Raw genomic sequence first — 23,210 nt, forward strand, 5'->3', positions numbered from 1 at the left:
CTATAAATATATCAGGATTTTTATATACTTCTCATGCAAAAAGTAATTTTACTTTATCGCAAACGCACTTTTCGATTTTTGTATTAGTTAATTTAATATTTCTAGTCCTTAACTAAATTGGAATCTTCTTGAATGATTGGATTTCCTGCAACAAAAAGATTTTATTTTAACATGTTTTAAATGACTTCTAGGTTAAAAATAAATAAATTAATAATTAAAAAGTGTCGCCATCTAAGAATAAAAACCTAAAATTATCGTACAGTGTGTAATTTGTGTATAAACGTCAAGATGGCAGTAATAGTTGACAATTCGCGATATCTGTCTAAAATCGCAAAATGGAAGTGAGTCCTCCATTTTGTTTGTTTTCTCGGTGTGCGGTGTAAAGGATATCGTGTCTCGTTGTTGTAGAGTTTTTTGGTAAACGCCCGTAAACGTTAGGGTTCCCGTACGCTTACGGGACCGCCGGGACGGGTGTATATATGTGTCTAGTTCGTGTCCCTCGGTCAGAGGGTTCGACAAATAGCAGACATTGGGCGCATCGCGAGTAAGCACTTCGTCAAATTGACCACAGTCGCCGGCTCCAGGAACAGTAATAGTAGTAATCCGTACGCGAACGCCGTTTACCGGTGCGATTCATCTACCGGGAACACTCTTCCAACGTATAAAGAAGTTGGCCCAAAAAAAAGCAAAAAGGAACCTCGGACGCCTCCCCTCATCTCATCAACGATGAACCACGTGACGGGACAAGACAGGCGTAACGATATCAACCCCCAAAATAACGTCAACGAGGTCGAAGAAATGGAAACGCAAGAAGGTAAGTTGGAATTTAATAAAAATTAAGAAAATTTTTCGTCCAATACTCCATCTGTCATTGTGATTATTTCTATCTGTCACTTGTCAAAAAAAAAAGAACACCCGAAATATGTCAAAAATCAAATATGTAAAAAACAAACTAATTGCTATGTCACCAATGTGAGTCAAGAAATCACATACACGCCACTAGCTCTAAAAAAAAATCTCATGCAGTCACCCCAATGGACTATATAACAGATAGTGGAGGAGGCGAAATGGAGTCCCAAAACGGAGATGCTGCCATTGGGCCCCAACCTGAACCCGCAGTAGGCACCCGAGACATTGATATGGATGAGGAAGACGATGCCCGGTCAGAGGCCACCTTCCATTTCGTTGTACCGCAATTCAGCAAGCTCAAGGTGAGTTAATCGACATCATTTTCTTATACATACATATATTTTTAATAATTCCGGTGATGTCATTTTTATTGTCATATTATCACAAAAATCAACCCATGGAGAGAAAATAAATTCGTAAAATCTTGTTGTATTTATTCAGACTTAAATAATTTTAAAAAAATAATATTAATCTGGAGATTTTCGAAAGATAAAAGATAAATTTAAAAATAGATTGGGACAAATTATATTTAGGTTGGCAATCCTTGTTCTCTTTGTATTCGTGAAATATACAGGAAAACAAAAGTCTTTGTTGTTAATTAAATTAATAAATAAACAATTTAATTTAAATTAATTTAATTATTTGAGTTTAATAAATTTTTAAATTAATTTAAAAAAAAAATGACATAACCTAAAAATGTTGACGTAAATATAACCTATAAATTTTTGGCATAAACATAATTTATTTTTTTGTTAGGATTCTGTGCTATCTCCACCATGTTACGTTAGAAACCTTCCGTGGAAAATAATGGTAATGCCGAGAACGAGTCACGCGCAAGAAAGGACACCAGCCCAAAAATCACTTGGGTTCTTTTTGCAATGTAACGGAGAGAGTGAATCAAGTTCTTGGTCGTGTTATGCAGTTGCTGAATTAAGATTGTTATCGGTTCGACAGGAAGTGGAGTCTTTTTCTAGAAAAATTCAACATTTGTTTTATTCGAAGGTAAAATTGCTTTGATTAAAATTAATGCAATTAATTGGAAAAATTCAAGAATCATGTGGCATTAATCAATTTTTAATCAACGTGAAATTACCCAAAAAACACGTTAAAAATAAAAGGAAAGTGCGGAAAAGTATAGAACATATGAAAAACCACATTAGAGTTTCGATGTGACGTCACAAGCAATGCATTTCACATAGAAAATAGCTTCGTAGAAATGCAACTAGCTAAAAAAAAAACTCGTACTAAAAAATTGAACGCATGTGGCGCCATCTCTTGGGGATATTTTGAAATTATTCAGCTAAGAACCGAACCACTAGAATACAGGTTGGATTGGGTAGGATATGTATAAAAGTTCCAACCACAGAATAACTGTTTGGAGCCACTGTGTGGCCCCAGTTAACGTTCGGACTGGTTGGGAATTCCTCAGATGCAATTACACCTGTCAAATAATGCCGCCATATTTGAAGTTCACTGCATCAAATGACATGTGAGATTGCATCTGACGAGCTTCCAACCAGTTATAACGTTAGCTGAAACAAAGCTATAATGTCAATTATAATCTAATTATTTTTATTATACTCTTACCGAAAAATCACTTTCATTTGTCATTCGGAACAAACTTCAACTTTAAAAATTTTTAGCGGCAAAGTTTTGGTCTGGGGACGCACAGCTAAACCAGAAACTTTTTAGTTCTAGGTCTAGTGTTAGTTCTAGTTTTAGTTGTTATTCAGCGCTAGATTGTTGTTAATTTTTATTGAACTAAAAGTAGAACTAGAAAAGTAGACCGAAGGTCTAGTGTTATTTCTTCTTTTTTTTCAATAACAGTATACCATAATCTAACACTAAACAACATTTATAACTAGAACTAACACTAGACCTAAAACTAGAAAGTATCGGTCGTCTGAAGACAAAAAGTGACCTTACGTCAAAACTTTAAAGTGATGAAATTTCGATAAGTTTTACACTTTCCCGCACATTTTTTGTATTTGTAATGGCTTACTTGAATCGATTAAAAAACAATTGTCGATTTTTAAGTGACATGATGATTCTTGAATTATACCAATTATAATTAATTTTGTTATCTTAGGAAAACGATTGGGGATTTTCGCATTTTATGAGTTGGAATGATGTGTTGGATCCAGAAAAAGGTTACATAAAGGATGATACGATTACTTTGGAGGTGCACGTATGCGCCGATGCCCCTCACGGCGTCTCTTGGGATAGTAAAAAACACACGGGTTACGTTGGTTTGAAAAATCAAGGTGCCACGTGTTATATGAACTCTTTATTGCAAACTTTATACTTTACGAATCAGTTGCGCAAAGCCGTTTATAAGATGCCGACGGAGTCCGACGACTCTACGAAGTCGGTTGCGTTAGCTCTACAAAGGGTTTTTCACGAATTACAATTTTCTGATAAGCCGGTTGGTACGAAGAAGTTAACTAAGAGTTTTGGTTGGGAAACGCTTGATAGTTTTATGCAGCACGATGTTCAAGAATTTTTACGCGTTTTACTTGATAAATTGGAGAGTAAAATGAAAGGAACTTGCGTCGAGGGAACCGTTCCGAAGCTGTTTGAAGGCAAAATGGTTTCTTATATCCGTTGTAAAAATGTTAATTATACTAGTAATCGTACGGAAACTTTTTATGATATCCAATTAAATATAAAAGGTAAAAAAAACATTGACGAATCTTTCAAAGATTACATTGCAACGGAAACCCTTGACGGAGAGAATAAATACGACGCGGGCGAACACGGCTTACAAGACGCGGAAAAAGGAGTCATCTTCTCATCGTTTCCCCCAGTTTTACATCTACATTTAATGCGATTCCAATACGATCCCATTACAGATTGTTCCGTTAAGTTTAACGATCGTTTTGAGTTTTACGAAAAGATCTCCTTGGATAATTATCTTCAAGACCCGGATCCGACTAATCCCGCGAATTACACCTTACATGCTGTGTTAGTACATTCCGGTGATAATCACGGTGGTCATTACGTTGTATTTATTAATCCGAAAGGTGACGGAAAATGGTGTAGATTCGACGATGATGTGGTTTCGCGTTGTACAAAACAAGAGGCGATTGATTATAATTATGGGGGCCACGAAGAAGATATGAACATGACGGTTAAACATTGTACTAACGCGTATATGTTGGTTTATATCCGCGATTCCGAGTTGCATAACGTATTAAAGGAAGTCTCAGAGGCGGATATTCCGAGTGAATTAGCCGATCGATTAGCCGAGGAGAAACGAATGGAACAAGTGAGGCGTAAAGAACGGAGTGAAGCTCATTTATATATGACTATAAACGTTTTGTTGGAGGATGCCTTCGATGGACACCAAGGTAATGATTTATACGATCCTGAAAAGGCGTGTTATCGCGTTTTTAAGATCAAAAAGACTGCTACGGTTGCTGAAATGCTCGAGATGTTAGCGGTTAGCTTTAAATATCCGCCTGAACAAATTCGACCTTGGCCTTTTGGGACTAGATCGAACAACACTTTTCGACCTAGCATGTTGGATCAAGAACAAGATTTACATAAAAGCGTAATCGACGCATCTGAAAATCAAAATCCTTGGAATATATTCTTGGAGTTGCTTCCGCCCGATTCTGAATTAACCGCGTTGTTACCGTTTGATAAGGAAACGGATGTTTTAATGTTTTTTAAAATGTACGACCCAAAACAGAAAAAGATTCATTATTGCGGACATAGTTATTTAGCGGTTACTAGTAAATTAGCGGATATCGTCCCTATGTTGAACGAGAGGGCCGGATTTCCCCGAGACACCGAGTTGGTTCTGTACGAAGAAATTCGACCGAATATGGTCGATAGAATTAACGACTTAAATTCGTCGTTGGAGCGAGTCCTCGATGAATTAATGGACGGGGATATAATCGTGTTTGAAAAGGAGGATCGAGAGGAGCTCTCCGATTTACCAACTTGCGTTGAGTTCTTTAAAGATTTGTTTCATAGGGTTGAAGTAACCTTCGTTGATAAGTGTATACCCAATGATCAAGGATTCACTATGGAGTTATCTCAACGGATGACTTATGATCAATTAGCTAGGGCTGTTGCCCAAAGAGTTGGCACCGATCCTTATTTATTGCAGTTCTTTAAATGCCAAAAGTAAGTTGTAATTAGAGTAAAACCTCGATATAACGAATTAACTCTATCACTAGAAATAGATTGTTGTATACTAGCATTATCAGAACCAAACCCAGATCTAGAACTAGAAACATTGTGGTTTAGCTGTATGTCTCTTAAGATGGCTAAACCTTAATGTTAGTTCTAGGTGTAATGATTGTCTAATGCTACTATTTGTTCTAGTTTTAGTTCAATAATCATATACAACAATGTAGCTAAATATACAAATAAGTAAATATACAACAATCTAAAGCTGAATAACAATCAGAATTAACCTTAAACCTAGAACAAGGATAATTATTAGTCTTTAAAGACATACAGCTAAACCTGAATGCTTCGAGTTCCAAGTCTAGAGTTACTTCGATAAAAATACACAACAACAAAGAAATCTAGAACAAAAAAATAGCGAGTTTAAAATTTGGAAAAAACTCAAAAAGAAACCTTACCTGACATTTGTAACTGTCAAATTAATTTTTTTGTCACTTCACCTAATTTACAAAATCACTAAAATCGTAATATTCCAATACTGTCAATATCAAACGACAAATTTAAAATTCTCTAATTTTTGAGACAAGGTCCCTTGAGTAAACATAACCAATACTCAAAGGACCTTGATATTGAGGTTTTAGTATACTTAATTAATTAATTTATTTTTTAGTTATAAAGATAGTCCAGGTAACGCTTTAAGATGCACATTCGAAGGAACATTAAAAGATTTGTTGGTGTTCACAAAGCCGAAGATGCCGAAAAAAATCTTTTACCAACAACTAAGTATCCGGGTGAACGAGCTCGAAACTAAAAAACAATTTAAATGCGTCTTTATTGGTTTGAAAATGCGTGATGAAAAGGAATTAATTTTATACCCGAACAAAAACGGAACCGTCGGCGATTTATTCGAAGAGGCGAAAAAGCAGATTGAGTTTTCCGAGGGGAGCACAGGAAAATTACGGTTAACTGAGGTCTCGTGCAATAAAGTTTCGCTCGGGCCCAAAGAGGACACTCTTTTGGAAGGATTAACGCTCTGCGCGACTAAGATTTATCGAATAGAGGAGGTGCCGAGGGATGAGTTACACATGGGCGATGATGAAATGTTGATTCCGTGCGCTCATTTCCACAAGGAGGCTTTTTCGACTTTTGGAGCACCCTTTTTGATTCGAATTAAGCAAGGAGAACCGTTTGCGAGAGTAAAAGGTTAATATAATAAATAATTTGATACAAATAATTAATAAAATTGATTTTAATTTTTAGAGCGTATCCAAAAAAAATTAGCTTTGCCCGAGAAAGACTTTGAAAAGATCAAATTTGCAATTATAACAATGAATCAACCCCAATTTATTCGAGACGATGAGTATGTTGTTAATCTCTCCGAGTTTAAATGGAATGCGGCTCAACGTAAGACGAATTAATTCTTTTTGATTTAATTGTTATTAATTAATTAATTGTAGCTGCTGGGAGACCTTGGTTGGGATTGGAGCACGTTAACAAAGCCCCGAAAAGGGCGAGGTTCAATTACTTGGAGAAAGCGATAAAAATCTATAATTGAGACTGAGACTTTTTAAGTTTACGCAAAGAACTACTTCTACTACCACACTATTAATTAATTAATTACAATTTTTAACTAAAAAGCATATAAAGGAAAACTCCCGTTTTTCTTTCATCTCTCTCTTTCTCTCTCTTATTTCCTTCCTAGCTAAAGGTTTATAAAAATGTATATCTTAAAAATAAACAAGTGTGGTAGCATCGGTAGAAGAAAACGGATGAATATTAATTAATTTAACAAAGGCCGAGAAGATTGTGAAAGTTTATATTAACTAATAATATAGTTGTTGAGAGTTTAATTTTTAATTATATACTTTAGCCGCCTTATTTAAATGCAGTTTGTTTTTTTTTAGTCTTGCGGAAATAAACGCGTTTCGGCCTCTAATAATAAAGTTATCTTTACCCAACGATTGTTAACCTCAACAATCAATGGCAAAAATTAACTTTATAAGTGTATGTTGTTAAAGAAAAACGATGGAGAAAAAGAAAGTAAAAACGCATCGCCTCTCACACTCCTAAAGAGATTGATTTCAAATTTTTATTGTAGATAATGGATAATAACTTAGATATTCGAAAAAATTGTACGCCATTTGTATTATAATAAAAGTTGTCTCCCTAAATGTGAGCGAAATTATTTCATTTCGAGGCAAATGCGGTTTTAATTAAAAAGAAATTAAAACCATATTTTTAATCACTAATCATATTTTGACAGGTTAAAATTAAATTTTAGATTATGATTAAAAGTTAATAGCAACTCAAAAAATTATTAAAAAAAAAATATGGTTTTCTTTTTTTAATTAATATTTTTAAATATATCAAAAATTAATTTAAAGCATCACTCTGTACTTTGTACTTTCTGTTTTCGTTAAATTGTGTGCAAGCGTAAGATGTATTTATTCATTCTTATCCTACAAGATGTGTCAAGAAAATGATGAAACTAACATTTAACGTGGTTAAAATAACTATATAAATATATTTGTAAATGAGCTGCTAACAACGTTGATTAATTAAATTAATTGGATTAATTGAATTGATCGTGAGGAGTGAGTGGTTAAGATTTATTAATTGCAGAAAATTCGAGAATAAATCCCCTTGGAAAGTTTACCGTAAACATTTACTTTAATTTGATAGAATTCGAATCTTCGTTGCCGCTTTTAATCTTAATGCCTTGTAAATATTATTCATTTTCTATGTAAAAAAAAGAAAAATAATAAACATTGCGGAAAACTTTCCGAGACTTCTAATTTAATACAAATTTAATAAAAAGGGGGATCGTTATGTAGGTGCTTGTTAATTCAGACGGACAGTGTATTTTGTTAACGTTTTCTCTGTCATGGGAAGAAGGATCATAAAAATCGATGGTTTCTACATAAAAAATCTTCATGTTAACAATATTAATTTTATTTTCACGCAAAACACCCATTTTATATAAACGGTTAGCGTTATGCTGTAAATTTACCACAAAGATTGTGAACAATAAAAGTATTAAGATAAAATCCATTTTTAAATTTCATAACCTAACCTTGACTTCTTATTTGCGTTCAACGTCTCTCCATGGAAACGAGTAAAACTTCAAAAATGACGTGGTTGTCAATGTCAAAAAATTAATTTACTTTTATCATATTTTCGAAATGATTTCGTCACAACTTCTTTTCATAACAAACATACAGTTGCTCACAAAATTGAGTATACACGAGAATGATGGAAGATACGAATAATATAAAACGAAATTTGTAACTTTTTTCCCTTTTTGTTTCTAAAATTGTTACATACATATGTATGTATATTGACATTTGTCTGATTCTTGATTTCTTTTCTATTATCAATTATCATTCAAGAACGGTAGAATCTAAAAGGACTGCTACATCTTTTGTAATTCAGAAAATACGTCAGATAACACCCAGTCAGCTTGACAGCTGCGTCGTTCTGTTTTTAGTTCAATAAAAATAACAACAAAACTAGAACTAGAAAGTTTCAGGTAATAAACGTCAAGATAACTTTTTTCATTGTTATCATAGAAACGGAATTGATTTTAAAACGTGACAAAGATTATCTCGTAAAGATTTATTAATATATTTTCATCTTATTCAATATTTAATAAAAAAAGTGCATTTTGAAATAAATATTAATTACCACTAAATCTTTCGAAATTTTTTCAAATGAAAATTAAAATTGCTAATTAATTTTTGTCATTTTGTTGTCATGGAAACGGGGTTGTTTTCCTTTTAAAACGTCAAAATACAATTTTGAGGTTATCTCAAATAGTATTTTCAGTATTTTCCTTTCCTAATGCCTTGTTGTTTTTCGGCATCTGTTATGATTTGTTCTAGCTTATTCTTCTTACACTTTCATCAATTATTTATTTTCCATTCTCCTGTATAGGTACTCAATTTTGTGAACAACTGTATGTATCATATTTTCGAAATGATTTCATCACAACTTCTTCTCATATCAAACATATTTATACTTTTTTTTAAAACGAATTTAAGCGATTTCGATAAAGTTATCAAGACCCCCCCATGAACTCCCAGAAAAAAGTCTTAAAACATGAAATCATCGATAAGAAACAATTTAATATCCAAATTAGCTTTAATTTCGCTCAATTTAGTTGTGTTAGTAACACGAGATTTATAGGTTATAAGAGAATGTTTTCCCGCCTACTTCCTGTAACGAATCGAGTTTTAAGCAAGGTATTCGCTTACAAACCTAACTTATCATCGTTTTTAAGTAAAAAAAAACCGATAACGTAACGTATTTTTGGTTTTTGATTTCATTTCGTTAAACACGTTAATTCTATCGACAAATAAGAGGTTATCGCTTAAATTGACCGGCTATTTAAAACCCGTTTCGATAAATAACCTCACAATATTGCTTTGAATTTAGTTCGCGTCACATCGAGTTTTTTTTCATTTAAGAACATTTTAAGAACATCGTGGTTCGTTCTTTTCGCAATTTATAATCTCAAATCATCTCATTACTTCATTTATAACTTTTCAGTTACAAATCAACAAGATGAGCACGAATCTATTAAATTCCAACGTTTGGGACTCCGACCCCGAATTATTCGACATGATGAAAAACGAAAAGAAAAGGCAAATGAGAAGTTTGGAGCTAATTGCTTCAGAAAATTTCACTTCTTTACCAGTATTACAATGTTTAAGTTCGTGTTTGCATAATAAATATTCCGAAGGGCTCCCCGGGCAGAGGTATTAACAATTATCTTTATTAATTCTTCGTATATCTTAATATATAATATTTTAGATATTACGGTGGAAACGAATTCATTGATGAAGTAGAAATTCTCGCACAAAAAAGGGCTTTACAAGCTTTTAGGTTAAAACCGGAGAAATGGGGAGTCAACGTTCAATCTTTATCGGGATCACCCGCAAATTTCCAAGTTTATACAGGTTCGTTCACAACGTTTTAATTCATTATTATTAATTTATAATGATATATTAATCAAATAAATTTTTTGGGAAGATATCTACTTTACCGACCTCGGACATGTCAAATTTTAATTTTAAATTAATTTTTAGCAATTGCTGAACCACACGGAAGAATTATGGGCTTAGATTTACCTGATGGTGGGCATTTAACCCATGGATTTCAAACACCATCGAAAAAAATATCAGCTACCTCCTTATTTTTCGAATCTATGTCTTATAAGGTATTAAAACATAACCTAACTTCTCATTACATTAATTACTATTTGTTTGATTTTTTTGTAGGTTGATCCTAATACAGGCTTAATAGATTATGAATTCCTTGCAAAAATGGCACGTCAATTCCGCCCGAAAGTAATCGTAGCCGGAGTGAGTTGTTATTCTCGCCAATTAGATTACAAAAAATTCCGGAGTATTTGCGATGAAGTTGGAGCGTATTTGTTTTCTGATATGGCTCATATTGCGGGATTAGTTGCAGCGGGTAAATTAAATAAAAAAATTGATTTTAGATTTGATTAATTTTCCCAAATTAGGTGTAACGTCCGATCCTTTCGAGTACAGCGATGTTGTTACCACGACGACCCATAAAAGTCTTCGAGGTCCCCGCGCTGCAATGATTTTTTACCGTAAAGGAGTTCGCTCAACTAACGCAAAAGGGGAAAATATAATGTATGATTTAGAATCGAAAATAAACCAAGCTGTTTTTCCTGGATTACAAGGTAAATTTAATTTTTCATCGATATATTTAATTTATATAATAATTAATTTTTAGGTGGCCCTCATAACAATGCAATTGCCGCAATCGCAACTGCAATGAAACAAGCTCAATCCCCTGAATTTATTCAATATCAAAAGCAAGTTATTGCAAACGCTAGGAGACTTGCGGAGGGTTTAGTATCGAAAGGTTATGATATAGCTACAGGGGGCACTGATGTTCATATGTTGCTGGTTGATTTAAGAAAAATTGGGTTATCAGGGGCGAAAGCTGAAAAGATTTTGGAGGATATTTCAATTGCTTGTAATAAAAACACGGTTCCTGGAGATAAAAGTGCTTTAAATCCGTCCGGTTTTCGACTTGGAACTCCGGCCATCACCACCAGGGGGTTCACCGAAAAAGATGTCGATCGTGTCGTTGATTTCATCGATCGCGGGCTTAAATTAGGTTTGGAAATTAGCGTTATTTCCGGACCCAAATTGGTTGATTATAAGAAAGTTATTGAATCTAACGAGGAGATTAAGGGAAAAATTGCCCTTTTAAAGAAGGAAGTTGAGGAGTTTTGCGAGAAATTCCCCCTCCCCGGATTACCCGAATACTAAAATTAAGATACTTTATAATACAGATTCTTTAAGAATAAAATATTTTTAATTCTTTAATTCTTACGTTTTATTTTTAAATAAAAATCTGCCCCATTTTATATCCGATATAATGTGTTTACTGTTGGGAGTAAAATCGGTTATTGGATAGTAATAAACATTAAACGGTTCCGTTTCGTTAAGAACGGATAAACAGCACTCGGAGGGCAATAAATTTTATTGTTACCAGTAAAAATGAACTCTTCCAGGGTGTTATAATTATTATTATTGTTAGCTGTATTTCACTTTGTCACATTTATTTGTTACGCATTTATTTTACTGTCAGGAAGCTTTTAAATCTTACGAAATGAATAAAAATCTGGATGAGTGTGAAGTTTGAAATTAATTCTAATAAACGTCAAGATGACTTTTTTCTTTGTTGTCATAGAAACGGAATTGCTCCCCCTTTTAAAATGTCAAAATGACAAAGATTATCTCGCGGAGATTTATTAATATACCTATTTCCATCTTATTCAATATTTAATAAAAAAAAGTGCATTTTGAAATAAATATTAATTACCACCAAATATTTAAATATGTTTTCAAATAAAAATTAATAAAACTGTTTAATTCTTATGTCATTTTGTTGTCACGAAACGGGGTTGTTTTCCATTTAACGTCAAAATACAATTTTGAGGTTGCCTCAAACAGTATTTTCATTTGATTCAATATATAATAAAATTAATCAATAACAGAGTGTATTTTATAATAAATAAATAATTCTACGTATTAGCCCATTCATTTAACACATAAGTACTTATTTCAATTTTGATTATAATTAATCCGTTTAATTGGTCGTGAAGGGAAGCGATAATTATTCGAAATCAATATTTATTTAATAAATCTTTTCAATTAAATTTAATAATTTATTCATCTTTCGCTCGGTTGTAATAACAAATATTTGAGTTGGATTATTTTAATTTTGTGTAGTTTTTTTTTGTAGGATCAAAAAAAAACCGTGAGAAGTTTTCCGGTTTGTGGTGACACTCAGCAATATATTATCACGACACAATATAACGTTTTCGCATTGTGTAACGTTGCCAAGACGAGTTTGTGAATAATGAGGTTGCAGCCCCCTCCAGACTTTCTCATTGACGGCTAACGACGGAAAAAGAAACGAAGGGGAAACAAACCGAATTATCAGTTATTTCAAACTAAATAATTTGAAATTTTGTTGCATAAAAATCCTTTTTAGTTGATTGGCAATGGAAATTGTGAAATTCAATCTTGTATGTAAATTCACCTGTCTGAAAAATATATATATTCACTCGAAAGCAGAGGTGTTTGTTGGTTTATCTTCCGAGATGTATACTTTAAGTTACATTCTATACCTTTTAGAGATGCAAGTGACACGACGGAAATTCTTTTACAATTTCTCTAAGACAAATACTTTTAAAAGGAATTGAATTGTTTTGTTTTCAATAAAACATTTTCAATTAGAAATAATTATTGTTTTTGTTTTATAGTTTTAGGTTGGTCTCTATGAAGTTCTTTCCATTCTCAACTAAATTTTTTTGCTTTTAAATGTCTCACCATCAATAATCTCCCATTTATATTCCCGATAAAGTTCTTCAAATCATATTTATATCATATCCAGTTGCAAATCATCCATCTTATAAGGCCATAGAAATTATTACTGATGATAATAAAGTTTCTAAAGCACTATAAGCATCAAGATATGGAGTAAAAGCTTAATATATACACCTGTATATAATAAAATATTTTGTAGGTTATATCTGAAGTCGATTTTAACGAGATCTTTATATCGATGTTTAATCGTAGATATTTTTATATGTAATTAAAAAAATTATTATTACATACTTACATTTTCCATCAAATCGGAAACTAAAACGGTGTCATAAATTTCTTCAATTGGAGTGGTAGAGTGAATCCTTCTTTACAGTTTTATTATCGTATTACCACAAAACTAAAAGGTATCGCAATTTTTAAATGAATTAATCCTTTCCACGGAATTTTTCCACCATAAACATCACATCTTAGGATTTTTAAACTTTCCTCATTGCTTATAAACACCTGCGTAACAAATAGACAAATAAATTAGACCAAATTCGATTAATAAATGATCCAGATTAAACTCAATCGGATATAAATACAAATTAAATTAATTTATCTTACTTTATAACCTAAAAATAAAACGATTTTATCGATTTGTATTGACAAGTTGATGTAACCAAAGATAATTCGTGAAAGTGTCACTAGATGGGGTTGTTACTTCAATTTTTTTTTTAATTAAAATGTATTTATTTATATAAATTGATTTATTTAAAATATTGATTAATTAAAAGAAATATAAAATTTACCGATTTTAGGAAGAAATTAAAACGGTGGTTATCAAGTGTCAATTACCGCTAGATGGGGTGAATCGTTTAAAAAAATTGTAAAAAAATATTTTCACCCAAATAAAGATTAATTTCATCTTATTATGTTAATTTAGATTTAAAATTAATGAAATTGACTTACTTTGTTTTCATCTCGATGTTCAAGAATATTCCAAGACTTAAACTTGACAGCGCAAAAGTTAGGTTATGCTCCGATAAAATCTTCACTTAATTTGAAAAGAAAAAATGGGGTCGTGGATCCTAAAATCACGATAAATTAATAAGTTAGGTGTTCAAAAACGTATTTAGATAATTTTTTTGGTTCAATAACGCATTTTTTGTTGTAAAATTTACCAAGTTTAGGAAGAAATTCAAGAGGTGATAATAATCTGTCAAAACGAGATTTAATACGATTAATTACCGAAAGATGGGGTGAGTAATAATTTTATTAAAAAAAAATTTTTTAAATCAAATACTAATTAATTAATAATTAATTAGCAAATGAATTAAATTGACTTGATTTTAATGAATCACCCAATTTTGAATTAAAACTAATAACGTCAAATTGGCAGCTTAATATACATATTGTTAGGTTATGTTTCGATAACCTCCCACTGAATTTTCATGTAGAATTATGTACGCAACAAATAGAAAAATAAATAAGAACAAATTCGATTAATAAATGAGCTAGATTAAACTTAATCGGATATAAATACGAATTAAATTAATTATTCTTCCTAAAACGATTTTATCGATTTGTATTGACAAGTTGATGTAACCAAAGGTGACCAAAGAGAATTCGTGAAACTGTCACTAGATGGGGTTATTACTTAACTTTTTTTTAATTAATAATTTATTTAAAATATTGATTAATTAATTTAAAATCAATATTTTTTAATATTTATAAAAAGGGTTAAAATTTATTTTTTTTAGATATAATTTTTATATGGTAACCATGGAAACCAGAAATATCAAAATTTGACGTTTCATAAAAAATGTTTTAAAAAAATTATGAAATAATGACCGATAAAAGGGATATAAAAGTGATGCACTTTGTGTGCGTACACAAACGGTAATGTAGAAATCGTTTTATCGCAAAGTGTATAAGGATTGCCGAAGGGGATGGAAAAATCAGTTACAAAAAAAAAAAATGGGAAAAAAGTGAAAAAAGAAAGAGACCGTGGCGACACTTAGCCGTTGTGTTTAGCGGTGCGATTGCGTTAGGGGGTAGTAGGTGGTACTTCGCCCTATATAAACTCTTCCTTTCCTCCAGCAATAACATTACGGGCGACGCTCCCCCGAACCCGAACCGCGAACAGTTTACCCACTCCACAGCAATTGATTGCTAATATTCGAAAATTGAATCAAAATCAAAGTCGAATCATAAAGCGCGCGCGAAAAACATTAATCTTAATTGTAATAATGGAAAATAAAACGATTTTTTTCATCATTCTGGACTTGTTCGTTTTATTTTCGATTCAAAATCGCGTTCAATGCAGCCCGATTGAAAAAAAAAGTGCAGCCCCGGAAAGGGTTACCGACGATTCCGATTATATCTTCGATGTTAAATACGATGAGTATCCGGTAAGTAAATTTTATTTATTATTTAAAAAAAACATCAAGAGCAAATAAAAAAGGGTAATCTTGATCAAATTACCATGTCAAAAGGCCAAAAAAATGATGGATAAAATCGATCAAAATCTCCATAATTTCAACTTTAAAATTTTAAATTCTTAGCTTTTAAGTTAAAATCTGGGTCGCTTTTTAAAAATGCAACATAAAAAAGAAATAAATGAAAATAATTATCATTATAATGTGCTTAGAGTTTCGAGTTTTTACTTTGAATTTCACTCCGTTTAAGTGTAATGGAGATTCGTTATCTAAACATGGACAGAGACGAGCTAGTTGCGTTCATAAACAATAGTTGGGAAATGCGGCACAATTGAGTGCATGTAAATTATTACAATAGAACCCCCACGCTAAACATTTGCGGCCCCATTTCTCTTTAAGTACATATATTAAATATGTATCATTAGTTCATTTGAAAAGATTTTTCATTTTACACAATTATTCGAATATAACATTGACGTAGTTGTCGGAAATTTGCCTGCATTTGCCTTTGATTAGAACGGGTTGCGTCGGCGGATATAACACGTTATTCATCAGTTTGCCTAATTCGCGGCTCAATTGTCATTATGAATATGTATGTAATGCGTCAAGCGCATTATGTTACATCTCTGTTTGAATCCGGACAACATCAAACATCGGACTAATACAAAACTTGAAATAAAATGAAACCGTAATAACGATATTAATAATTCCAGGAATCCATAAACCTCAATTCAGCATTATTTTTGCGGTTAGAACATGAAGTTTCACCAGTTTCACTTTCGTTTCATTTGAGGGGGAAAAATCAGGGATTCTAAAATCACAATAAATTAATAGATTAGGTCTTCAAAAACGTATTTTGATAAATTTTTCAGTTCAATAACACTTATTTTGGTGTAAAATTTACCTTTTTAGGAAAACATTTAAACGGTGGTTATAAACTGTCAAAACGCGATTAATAGGACTAATTACCGCTAGATGGGTTGAGTAATTGTTTAAAAAAACTGTAAAAATTAAATTTTACCCAAACAAAGATTGCTTTCCTTTTATTATGTTAATTTAGATTTAGAATTAATGAAATTGACTTACTTTGTTTTCATTTCGAATTTCAAGAATGTCCCAACACTTAAAATTAACAGCGTAAAAGTAAGGTTATGTTCCGATAAAATCTTCACTTAATTTAAGAAGAAAAAAATCGCCTGTTGGACTCTCAAATACGCAATAAATTAATATGTTGGCTATTAAAAAACGTATTTTGATAATTTTTTGGTTCAATAACCCTTTTTTTGTTGCAAAATCTACCAATTTTAGGAAGAAATTCAAGCGGTGGTTATCAAGTGTTAAAACGCGATTTAATACGATTAATAACCGATAGATGGGGTGAGTAACTATTTAAAAAATTTAATTTCAACCTAAATAATAATTAAACAACAAATGAATAAAATCGACTTAATGTGTTTTGATTTTAATGCATCATCAATTTTGAATTAAAACCAACAATTTCAAATTGACAGCTTAATATGAATATTGATATTTGATAACCTCACTTAAGTTTCTACGATAAAAACATAATTAACAACCTTTTATTTGTCTTTGTTGAATAAAATATGTCTTAAAGGTTGTTTATAAATAAATTGGCGGTGTTTAATTGACGTAAAAGTGATTTTAATGTTAAAAGGACGTTTATCGAGTGCTTCATTCAACCGGAATCGCGTTCTTCGTTTGATTTTACACTTGAGATGTGGTGCTAAATTAGAGTAATTAAACGTTGTGACATTTTCATGTGAAAAGTAATCAGAAAAATCTTTATTTACTGCTTGTTTCAAGAGGGGAAAATTCATCTTGTCGCGATTGTTGGATGACATTCTCAATTTTAAGTTTTTAATGTAAGATAAAATTGGAAAAGTGCGGTTATAAAACTTTGTTTTATTAAGTTCTCCTCTATATTTCTCTTAATATAAGAACTATTAATTACTACACATACAGAAATCCCATTATTGTTTTATTGCGACATTCGATTGCATATTTCTTGTTAAAAGCACGCAGTTAGTCCTTGTGTTATATCTTCGGTGTCATGCTGGGCCAACAGCAGCAAGTATTGCGATTTTCAATTAATGGTTTCTCACTAATAAAAACGAGAAACATTCAATAAAAATGAAATCAACCGGTTGAAATTATTATCAGAGGTTAGATTCTAAATGTCAAATTTGACATATTAATATAACCTCAAAATTTATAATTATTTATTTATTTCTAGATGGTTGTGCCAAGAAAACGAGCCGCATTACTAGTGGATCGTTTGATGGTGGCCCTTCAAAAAGCGATTGAAGAAGAGGATCAAAGGAACATAGAGGCGCAAAGAAAACATTCCGGTTACGGATTAAGACAAGACGATGTCCGTTCAGTGAGTAATTTAAATTAGAAATGTGTGTTATTCCCCCACGATTAAATTCTCGATTTTCACACAATATAACCAGCTTGACGAAACGCAGGTATAAGGTTTCAAACGGATTGATTATAACACTCCAACTCGGATTGATATTGCGAAATTTGATTTCGTACTTCTAGCCTTGTTGTTCGATAATATCGCCGCGTTATGTCATCGAAACTTTATTTTATTTTACGTAAAATAAATTAATTTTAGATTGAAGATAAAAATGCAACAAGGTTTTTTTTTGCGCGTAATTCATGGTATATAAAGGATTTGCGAAATATTTTTTTTTAAATATAACACGACCAAAATGATGTTCGTTTTTGCGTTGATTTTAATTGGGCTTGTGTTCTTGATTGGGGAGAGTTTCGCTGATGTAAGTAATTCAATTGATTTCGAATTAAAATAAAATTAATGCTTTTAGGACGCGATTTTTGACTATATCCAAAATACAACTAAGGAAGTTTTGAATAATTTCACCAATCAAGCTGTTGATGTAATGGGTAGATTGGCTACAATTAATCCGTTGGGAAATTAATTTTTTGTATGTTGAAATGTCATATGTTAATAGAGCGAATGGCGCCATCTATTAATTAAAAATTTTGACGAAAGTTTTGGCGTTTATACTTGTCACTTTTAATCATAATTTTGGTTCATTTGTATTTTAGGTGGAATGTAAATTAACCTTTTTATTGATCATTTAAAATTCAACAACAGTTTCATTAACGAATTCTTTCGCCTCATTCTTTGCCCTTACATCGCTGGGAATTTTGACTAATTCTTTAACATAATTAACCGCTAAAAAGTTACAAATTTGAATCGTCAAAATTAAATTGATTATTATAAGTACCTTCGTTTGTAACTCCGGTTATTACGCCTTTTCCAACCTTGAACGCAAGCCCCTAAAACAAAAAGAATCATTAAAGATAATTACTCGTGCTTGGTATTGCAATTTAATAAAAATAAAATAATAAACAATTCCAATAAATGAAAAAAATTGTTATGTATTTTTTTTTAATTAAATCAGACATCTCTTATAACAGATTTAATCATCCTGATGTAAAACGCTTTTCATCACAACATCGACCACCACATCGACCGGGACCATTTTAACTTTTCCCATGAAAGTTTTAGCTGCATAATAACAAAAAAATTTTCTTAAAAACGAGAATGAGGATTAATCGAAACATACTTTTATTATAAGCTTGCCCCATCATATCAAAACCTGTTTTAAAAACATTAGAAACAAATCGTTTTTTCTACAAAAAAATTTTTTATACAAAAAATTTTATTAAATAAAATTAAAAACGATTTTTTTAACTTACAATCACACTTCCCTCGCTAATAACGAACCAGGTTGTTAATAAAAAAGCGAAAATAAGTAATCCTTTCATTTTAACGATCAAAATAAGAACGCAAATTAACTTTAACTCGGAAGGGAACGTTTAAAATTAATGATTTATCGGATAATTAAAAAAGATTAATCGATACATTTCGATTTGACGCTTTTATTATTAATTAATTAATTAAATTAAAAATATTAACGACATCTATTATTAATCAATTTAAATCATTAAGTCGATAAAGTAGAATATTTTGACGGTTCCTGGCACTTCTAACAAATTGATTTACCGAAGTTTTTCTTCGTTTTCCTTATTTGTTCCAGATGGATTTGCAAAGAAGAGGTCACGGCGGCCTAACGAATCAACAAAAAGGTCGGGTTTATTGGAGGTGTTATTTTAACGCGGTTACGTGCTTTTAAAATTAAGGTAAATGGATAAATATCGATAAGTACTGATCTAGTTTATATAAAAAAAAATAATTTATGTATCAATAATTAACATATTTTTTGTTACTTCACATTGTATTTAGAGATTGTGTAATAATTAAAAATATACCGAAATAAAATTGTTGTTTTTATCGATACAAACAAATCCTTTTAAAAACCAAAATCCCCGACGGTTATTGCGGGGCACGAAATCGAATTTAATTTAATGATTGCAAATAGAATCCGAATAAATAAAACTGTTTAAGGAAATAAATATAAAAAAAATATTTTTTATTGATTTACTTTATTGGTTTGGCTATTACTTCATAGATGGCGCGTATGTTGGAATTAATTTGGAATCATTAAAAAAATGAATTTATTGAATTTAGAAAAACGTAAAAATGAATTAATGAGAACAATACTATCAACTTATTTTTGGGTTAACAGCATCAACGAAATTCTGATGAAACTATTACCACATCAAATAAATTTAACCTGTCAGATTTTATGATGTGAAATTTCGATTTGAAGTCAATATAATCTATCATCAAATGGGACAGGTATATTAAAAGGTAAATTGTGCGAGATAACCGATATTAAGCACAATGAAAACACGCTTTGACCAAATTTAGTTTATTCATGCGTGTTTGTTAGTTATTGTTTTGTTATTTAGCGCTATAGATTGTTGCTATTTTTATCGAACTAAAAGTAGAACTATCACTAGACCTTCAACTAGAATCATTCGGGTTTAGCCGAACGTCTTTAAAGACGGCTAAACCCGATTATTTCTAGCTTTAATTGTAATTCAGTGCTAGGTTGTTGTAATTTTTTATTGAAATAAAGCTAAAATTAGAAATAAAATTAGATTGGGATACGTTCAAAAACGTGAAAATTAAAACAATCTCGTTGACATTATTTTTGGAGTTAAGAAACGGTTTATATTAGAAATTGAAGATAAAAGATGATATTTTAAGATATGATATAAAAATTGATGTGTTAATAATAAAAATTAGTATAGAAAACGTTTTTAAAAGTAGTTCAGTTGAATCAGGATACGTTCGAGAACGTCAAAATTTTAAGACCGTCATTGAATTTACTTTTTGGAGTTAAGAAACGATTTATATCACAAATTGAAGATAAAAGATGATATTTTAAGATATTATATAAAAAATTGATGTGTTAATAATAAAAATTAGCATAAAAAAGGCTTTAAAAGGAGTTAAGTTGAATCAGGATACATTCGAAAACGTCAAAATTTTAAAATTGTCATTGATGTTATATTTTCGAGTTAAGAAACGATTTATATCATAAATTGAAAATAAAAGATGATATTTTAAGATATGATATAAAAAGTGATTAGTTAATAATAAAAATTTGTGTAGAAAAAGTCTCTAATAGAAATTACGCTGCATTAGGATACGTTCAAAAAAGTCAAAATTTTAATAAAATCTCATCGATTTTATTTTTCGGAGTTAAGAAACGATTTATATCGCAAACTGAAGATAAAGGTGCTATTTTAGATATCAAATAAAAATGTTTGAGTTAAAATAAAACTTTATAAAAAAAGTCGAAAAGTAGCAAAAATTGAATTAGATTATGTACGAAACGTCAAAATTGTGATTGATTGTGATTTAGTATACATAGTATGTACGTAGTCACAGAGAATTAATTTCCCATCACTTTCATTACCAACCTTACTATAATCGCAGTAAATTCTTCATAATTAGATAGCTCAAAGCAATTTTCATTGAAACTTTCATTATCGTCATAAAAAAACATTTAATTTTGACATTTTAGATTAATATAACGTCAATATTAGCGACATATAACTAATAATTGACAGATTTTTATGTTTTTTTCTGGATTACAAAAGACGTTTTTATTAAAATTTGTGATATTTCGGACGTTTTAAAACTTATTATCCATCACTTAAGGGGGAGTTTTTATTTCTTGTTTCTTTTCCGCATCTTATCGCCTTACATATTTAACGAGCATTGTTAAAAGGGACACTTTCACATTTAACGATCGCTCCTTCTCAGGTATGATAAGTAATGAGATGTTTCTTCGTCCTCGATGTGTTTAGTTGTTGGTGTACAATTTCAAATTTACTAATTAAAATAAAAAAAATTTAAAATGGGTAAATGTGAAAAGTTTTAATCGCTACGAATAATCTAAAACCTATATAAATCCCGTCGGGTTTTTTTATGAAAGTGGATTACGCAAAAACTCGGGTTTTGTTTAAATAAGATATCACGAGTAATCTGGCGTTCGAATAATAATTATTACCGACGCTTTTACACCACCCGGGGTTGAAAAACACCGATTTAATAAACACCTATGGATTTACGGCGTTAATCTTCGGCTTAACTCCGCCGGAACCGTTCGTTTTTAATGGGTTGCCACGCAAATAACTCTCTGTGTGCTGTTATCTGTTCATATGCACAATTCCCATACCGATTATAATCATATTTTCTATATATTGTATACACAGCGAGTGGACGTTTTTGACACGTTTCAATCACTCAATAAATCCCAATAAAAATTATTCGTTTTAACCAAAATTATTAAAATATTTTAAACATAATGCAAATTGACATTGGTACATCACGTCATAACCTTCATCATCTCGTTTGAATACTTAGTCGGTCGGAAATTTTGATCAGACGTATCTAAAAGAGGGCACGCGGTAAAGGTCTTTTGATCCGTAAATGACCTTTGCGTCTGGAGACTCTGTTGCGCGAATTAGAAGGAAAATCTTTGCGGCAACGCGAAATTGAGTGCATAATTGGGTTTCGTTGATGTAACATCGAGCATTAAAATAATGATAAAATCATTCAAATCGATTTATTATCGTTTTATTAAAGGTTATTGTTGCAATAATTAAACGTGGGTCGTAAAATTCTTGTTATGCGACGTCTAGTCTATGTAATAAAACTCGATAAAAATAGGTTAGAAAGAATTAATAAAAATTACTCAACCTAAAAGCCGAGCTCTTATTTAATAATCCAAGCGACGCTAAGTATACTAACTAACTAAAACAGATGCACTGTAAACGTTTCTTAAAAGGTAAAAAACCTTTCTTTGTATTGCAAAACTTGACAAAAACGTTCCGCGAATAAGAATTTATAAAGTTACTTACTAAAAGGTATTTTTATGCCCTTTATTTTTTTTAAAGTAACTTTGGATACTTCAAAGGATAGATTTAAAGCGTTATGTTTGACAAGTACCCTTCTTTCGTTCGGTATAAACAAGGAAACGGTTTATTTTAAAGAATTTTCTCAACTTTTACAATATCCTCAAATCTTAAATCAACTATATTAGGAAAAGCAATTTTCTTACCACCACAAAGAAAACTTTTTCATTTCCGGCGATCGGCGGTCCATTTCAAATGAGAATTGATGATCACTTTTTAAAACTTTAAACTTTGAAAAATAAAGACTTATGGAGATTTAGGTTAAATGTGAACAACTAAAAATTAATACCAACTTACATTTAAATAAGTCAAAAAAATTAATACCAACTTAAATTTTTTCTTGACAGATATAAAATTGAAAGGTAATTTGAAATCGAATTAATATAAAATACCTTAAAATGTTGTTCTCTTCTTAGTTCCAACCTCGTTTTATAACACAATATAAGTCAGAAAATATTTTTTTTTACATTCTCCG

The 23,210-nt window shown here is 31.0% G+C and overlaps 3 protein-coding genes and 2 long non-coding RNA genes across 12 annotated transcripts; 3 read left to right on the forward strand and 2 right to left on the reverse strand.

The window, feature by feature from the left end:
* The first annotated feature begins 325 nt into the window (after positions 1 to 325).
* Positions 326 to 8,096, forward strand: LOC111426575 (Ubiquitin-specific protease 7). 2 transcript variants are annotated; one of them, XM_023061178.2, is made up of 7 exons: positions 326 to 814; positions 1,027 to 1,211; positions 1,666 to 1,911; positions 2,999 to 5,043; positions 5,720 to 6,252; positions 6,310 to 6,453; positions 6,507 to 8,096. In XM_023061178.2, the coding sequence occupies exons 1-7, from the start codon at positions 727 to 729 to the stop codon at positions 6,602 to 6,604; spliced, it is 3,339 nt and encodes a 1,112-aa protein (XP_022916946.1). In that variant the 5' UTR covers positions 326 to 726; the 3' UTR covers positions 6,605 to 8,096. The 2 variants fall into 2 exon arrangements, with proteins under 2 accessions (XP_022916946.1, XP_022916947.1); XM_023061179.2 differs by having other exon boundaries at positions 1,051 to 1,211.
* A 427-nt stretch (positions 8,097 to 8,523) lies between these two features.
* Positions 8,524 to 11,417, forward strand: LOC111426577 (serine hydroxymethyl transferase). 3 transcript variants are annotated; one of them, XM_023061182.2, is made up of 7 exons: positions 8,524 to 9,535; positions 9,598 to 9,806; positions 9,862 to 10,007; positions 10,137 to 10,267; positions 10,329 to 10,524; positions 10,577 to 10,762; positions 10,816 to 11,417. In XM_023061182.2, the coding sequence occupies exons 2-7, from the start codon at positions 9,613 to 9,615 to the stop codon at positions 11,358 to 11,360; spliced, it is 1,398 nt and encodes a 465-aa protein (XP_022916950.1). In that variant the 5' UTR covers positions 8,524 to 9,535; positions 9,598 to 9,612; the 3' UTR covers positions 11,361 to 11,417. The 3 variants fall into 3 exon arrangements, with proteins under 3 accessions (XP_022916950.1, XP_022916949.2, XP_022916951.1); XM_023061181.2 differs by having other exon boundaries at positions 8,524 to 9,290; XM_023061183.2 differs by having other exon boundaries at positions 9,308 to 9,532.
* LOC111426582 (uncharacterized) lies at positions 9,521 to 14,132 on the reverse strand. Of its 3 annotated transcripts, XR_011640261.1 has the most exons (4): positions 14,090 to 14,132; positions 13,878 to 13,996; positions 13,222 to 13,430; positions 9,521 to 13,100 (listed from the first exon to the last, which is right to left on the reverse strand). It is a non-coding gene; the product is annotated as an uncharacterized lncRNA (long non-coding RNA). The 3 variants fall into 3 exon arrangements; XR_002707850.2 differs by lacking the exons at positions 13,878 to 13,996; positions 14,090 to 14,132 and adding an exon at positions 13,533 to 13,592 and having other exon boundaries at positions 9,521 to 13,058; XR_002707849.2 differs by lacking the exons at positions 13,878 to 13,996; positions 14,090 to 14,132 and adding an exon at positions 13,533 to 13,592.
* LOC111426599 (Allatostatin double C) lies at positions 13,963 to 19,676 on the forward strand. 2 transcript variants are annotated; one of them, XR_002707854.2, is made up of 5 exons: positions 13,963 to 14,167; positions 14,669 to 15,319; positions 17,601 to 17,747; positions 17,988 to 18,150; positions 18,199 to 18,385. XR_002707854.2 is itself a non-coding variant. In XM_023061206.2 (4 exons), exons 2-4 carry the CDS (start codon positions 15,158 to 15,160, stop codon positions 19,534 to 19,536), a joined length of 405 nt encoding a protein of 134 aa, XP_022916974.2. In that variant the 5' UTR covers positions 13,963 to 14,167; positions 14,669 to 15,157; the 3' UTR covers positions 19,537 to 19,676. The 2 variants fall into 2 exon arrangements, 1 of the variants encoding a protein (XP_022916974.2); XM_023061206.2 differs by lacking the exons at positions 17,988 to 18,150; positions 18,199 to 18,385 and adding an exon at positions 19,441 to 19,676.
* Positions 18,449 to 23,006, reverse strand: LOC111426600 (uncharacterized). Of its 2 annotated transcripts, none has more exons than XR_011640259.1 (3): positions 22,882 to 23,006; positions 18,625 to 18,676; positions 18,449 to 18,572 (listed from the first exon to the last, which is right to left on the reverse strand). It is a non-coding gene; the product is annotated as an uncharacterized lncRNA (long non-coding RNA). The 2 variants fall into 2 exon arrangements; XR_011640260.1 differs by lacking the exon at positions 22,882 to 23,006 and adding an exon at positions 19,100 to 19,205.
* Between the last annotated feature and the right edge of the window lie 204 nt (positions 23,007 to 23,210).

The sequence above is a fragment of the Onthophagus taurus genome, chromosome 5, assembly GCF_036711975.1.
Source record: "Onthophagus taurus isolate NC chromosome 5, IU_Otau_3.0, whole genome shotgun sequence".
Taxonomy (NCBI): Eukaryota; Metazoa; Arthropoda; class Insecta; order Coleoptera; family Scarabaeidae; genus Onthophagus; species Onthophagus taurus.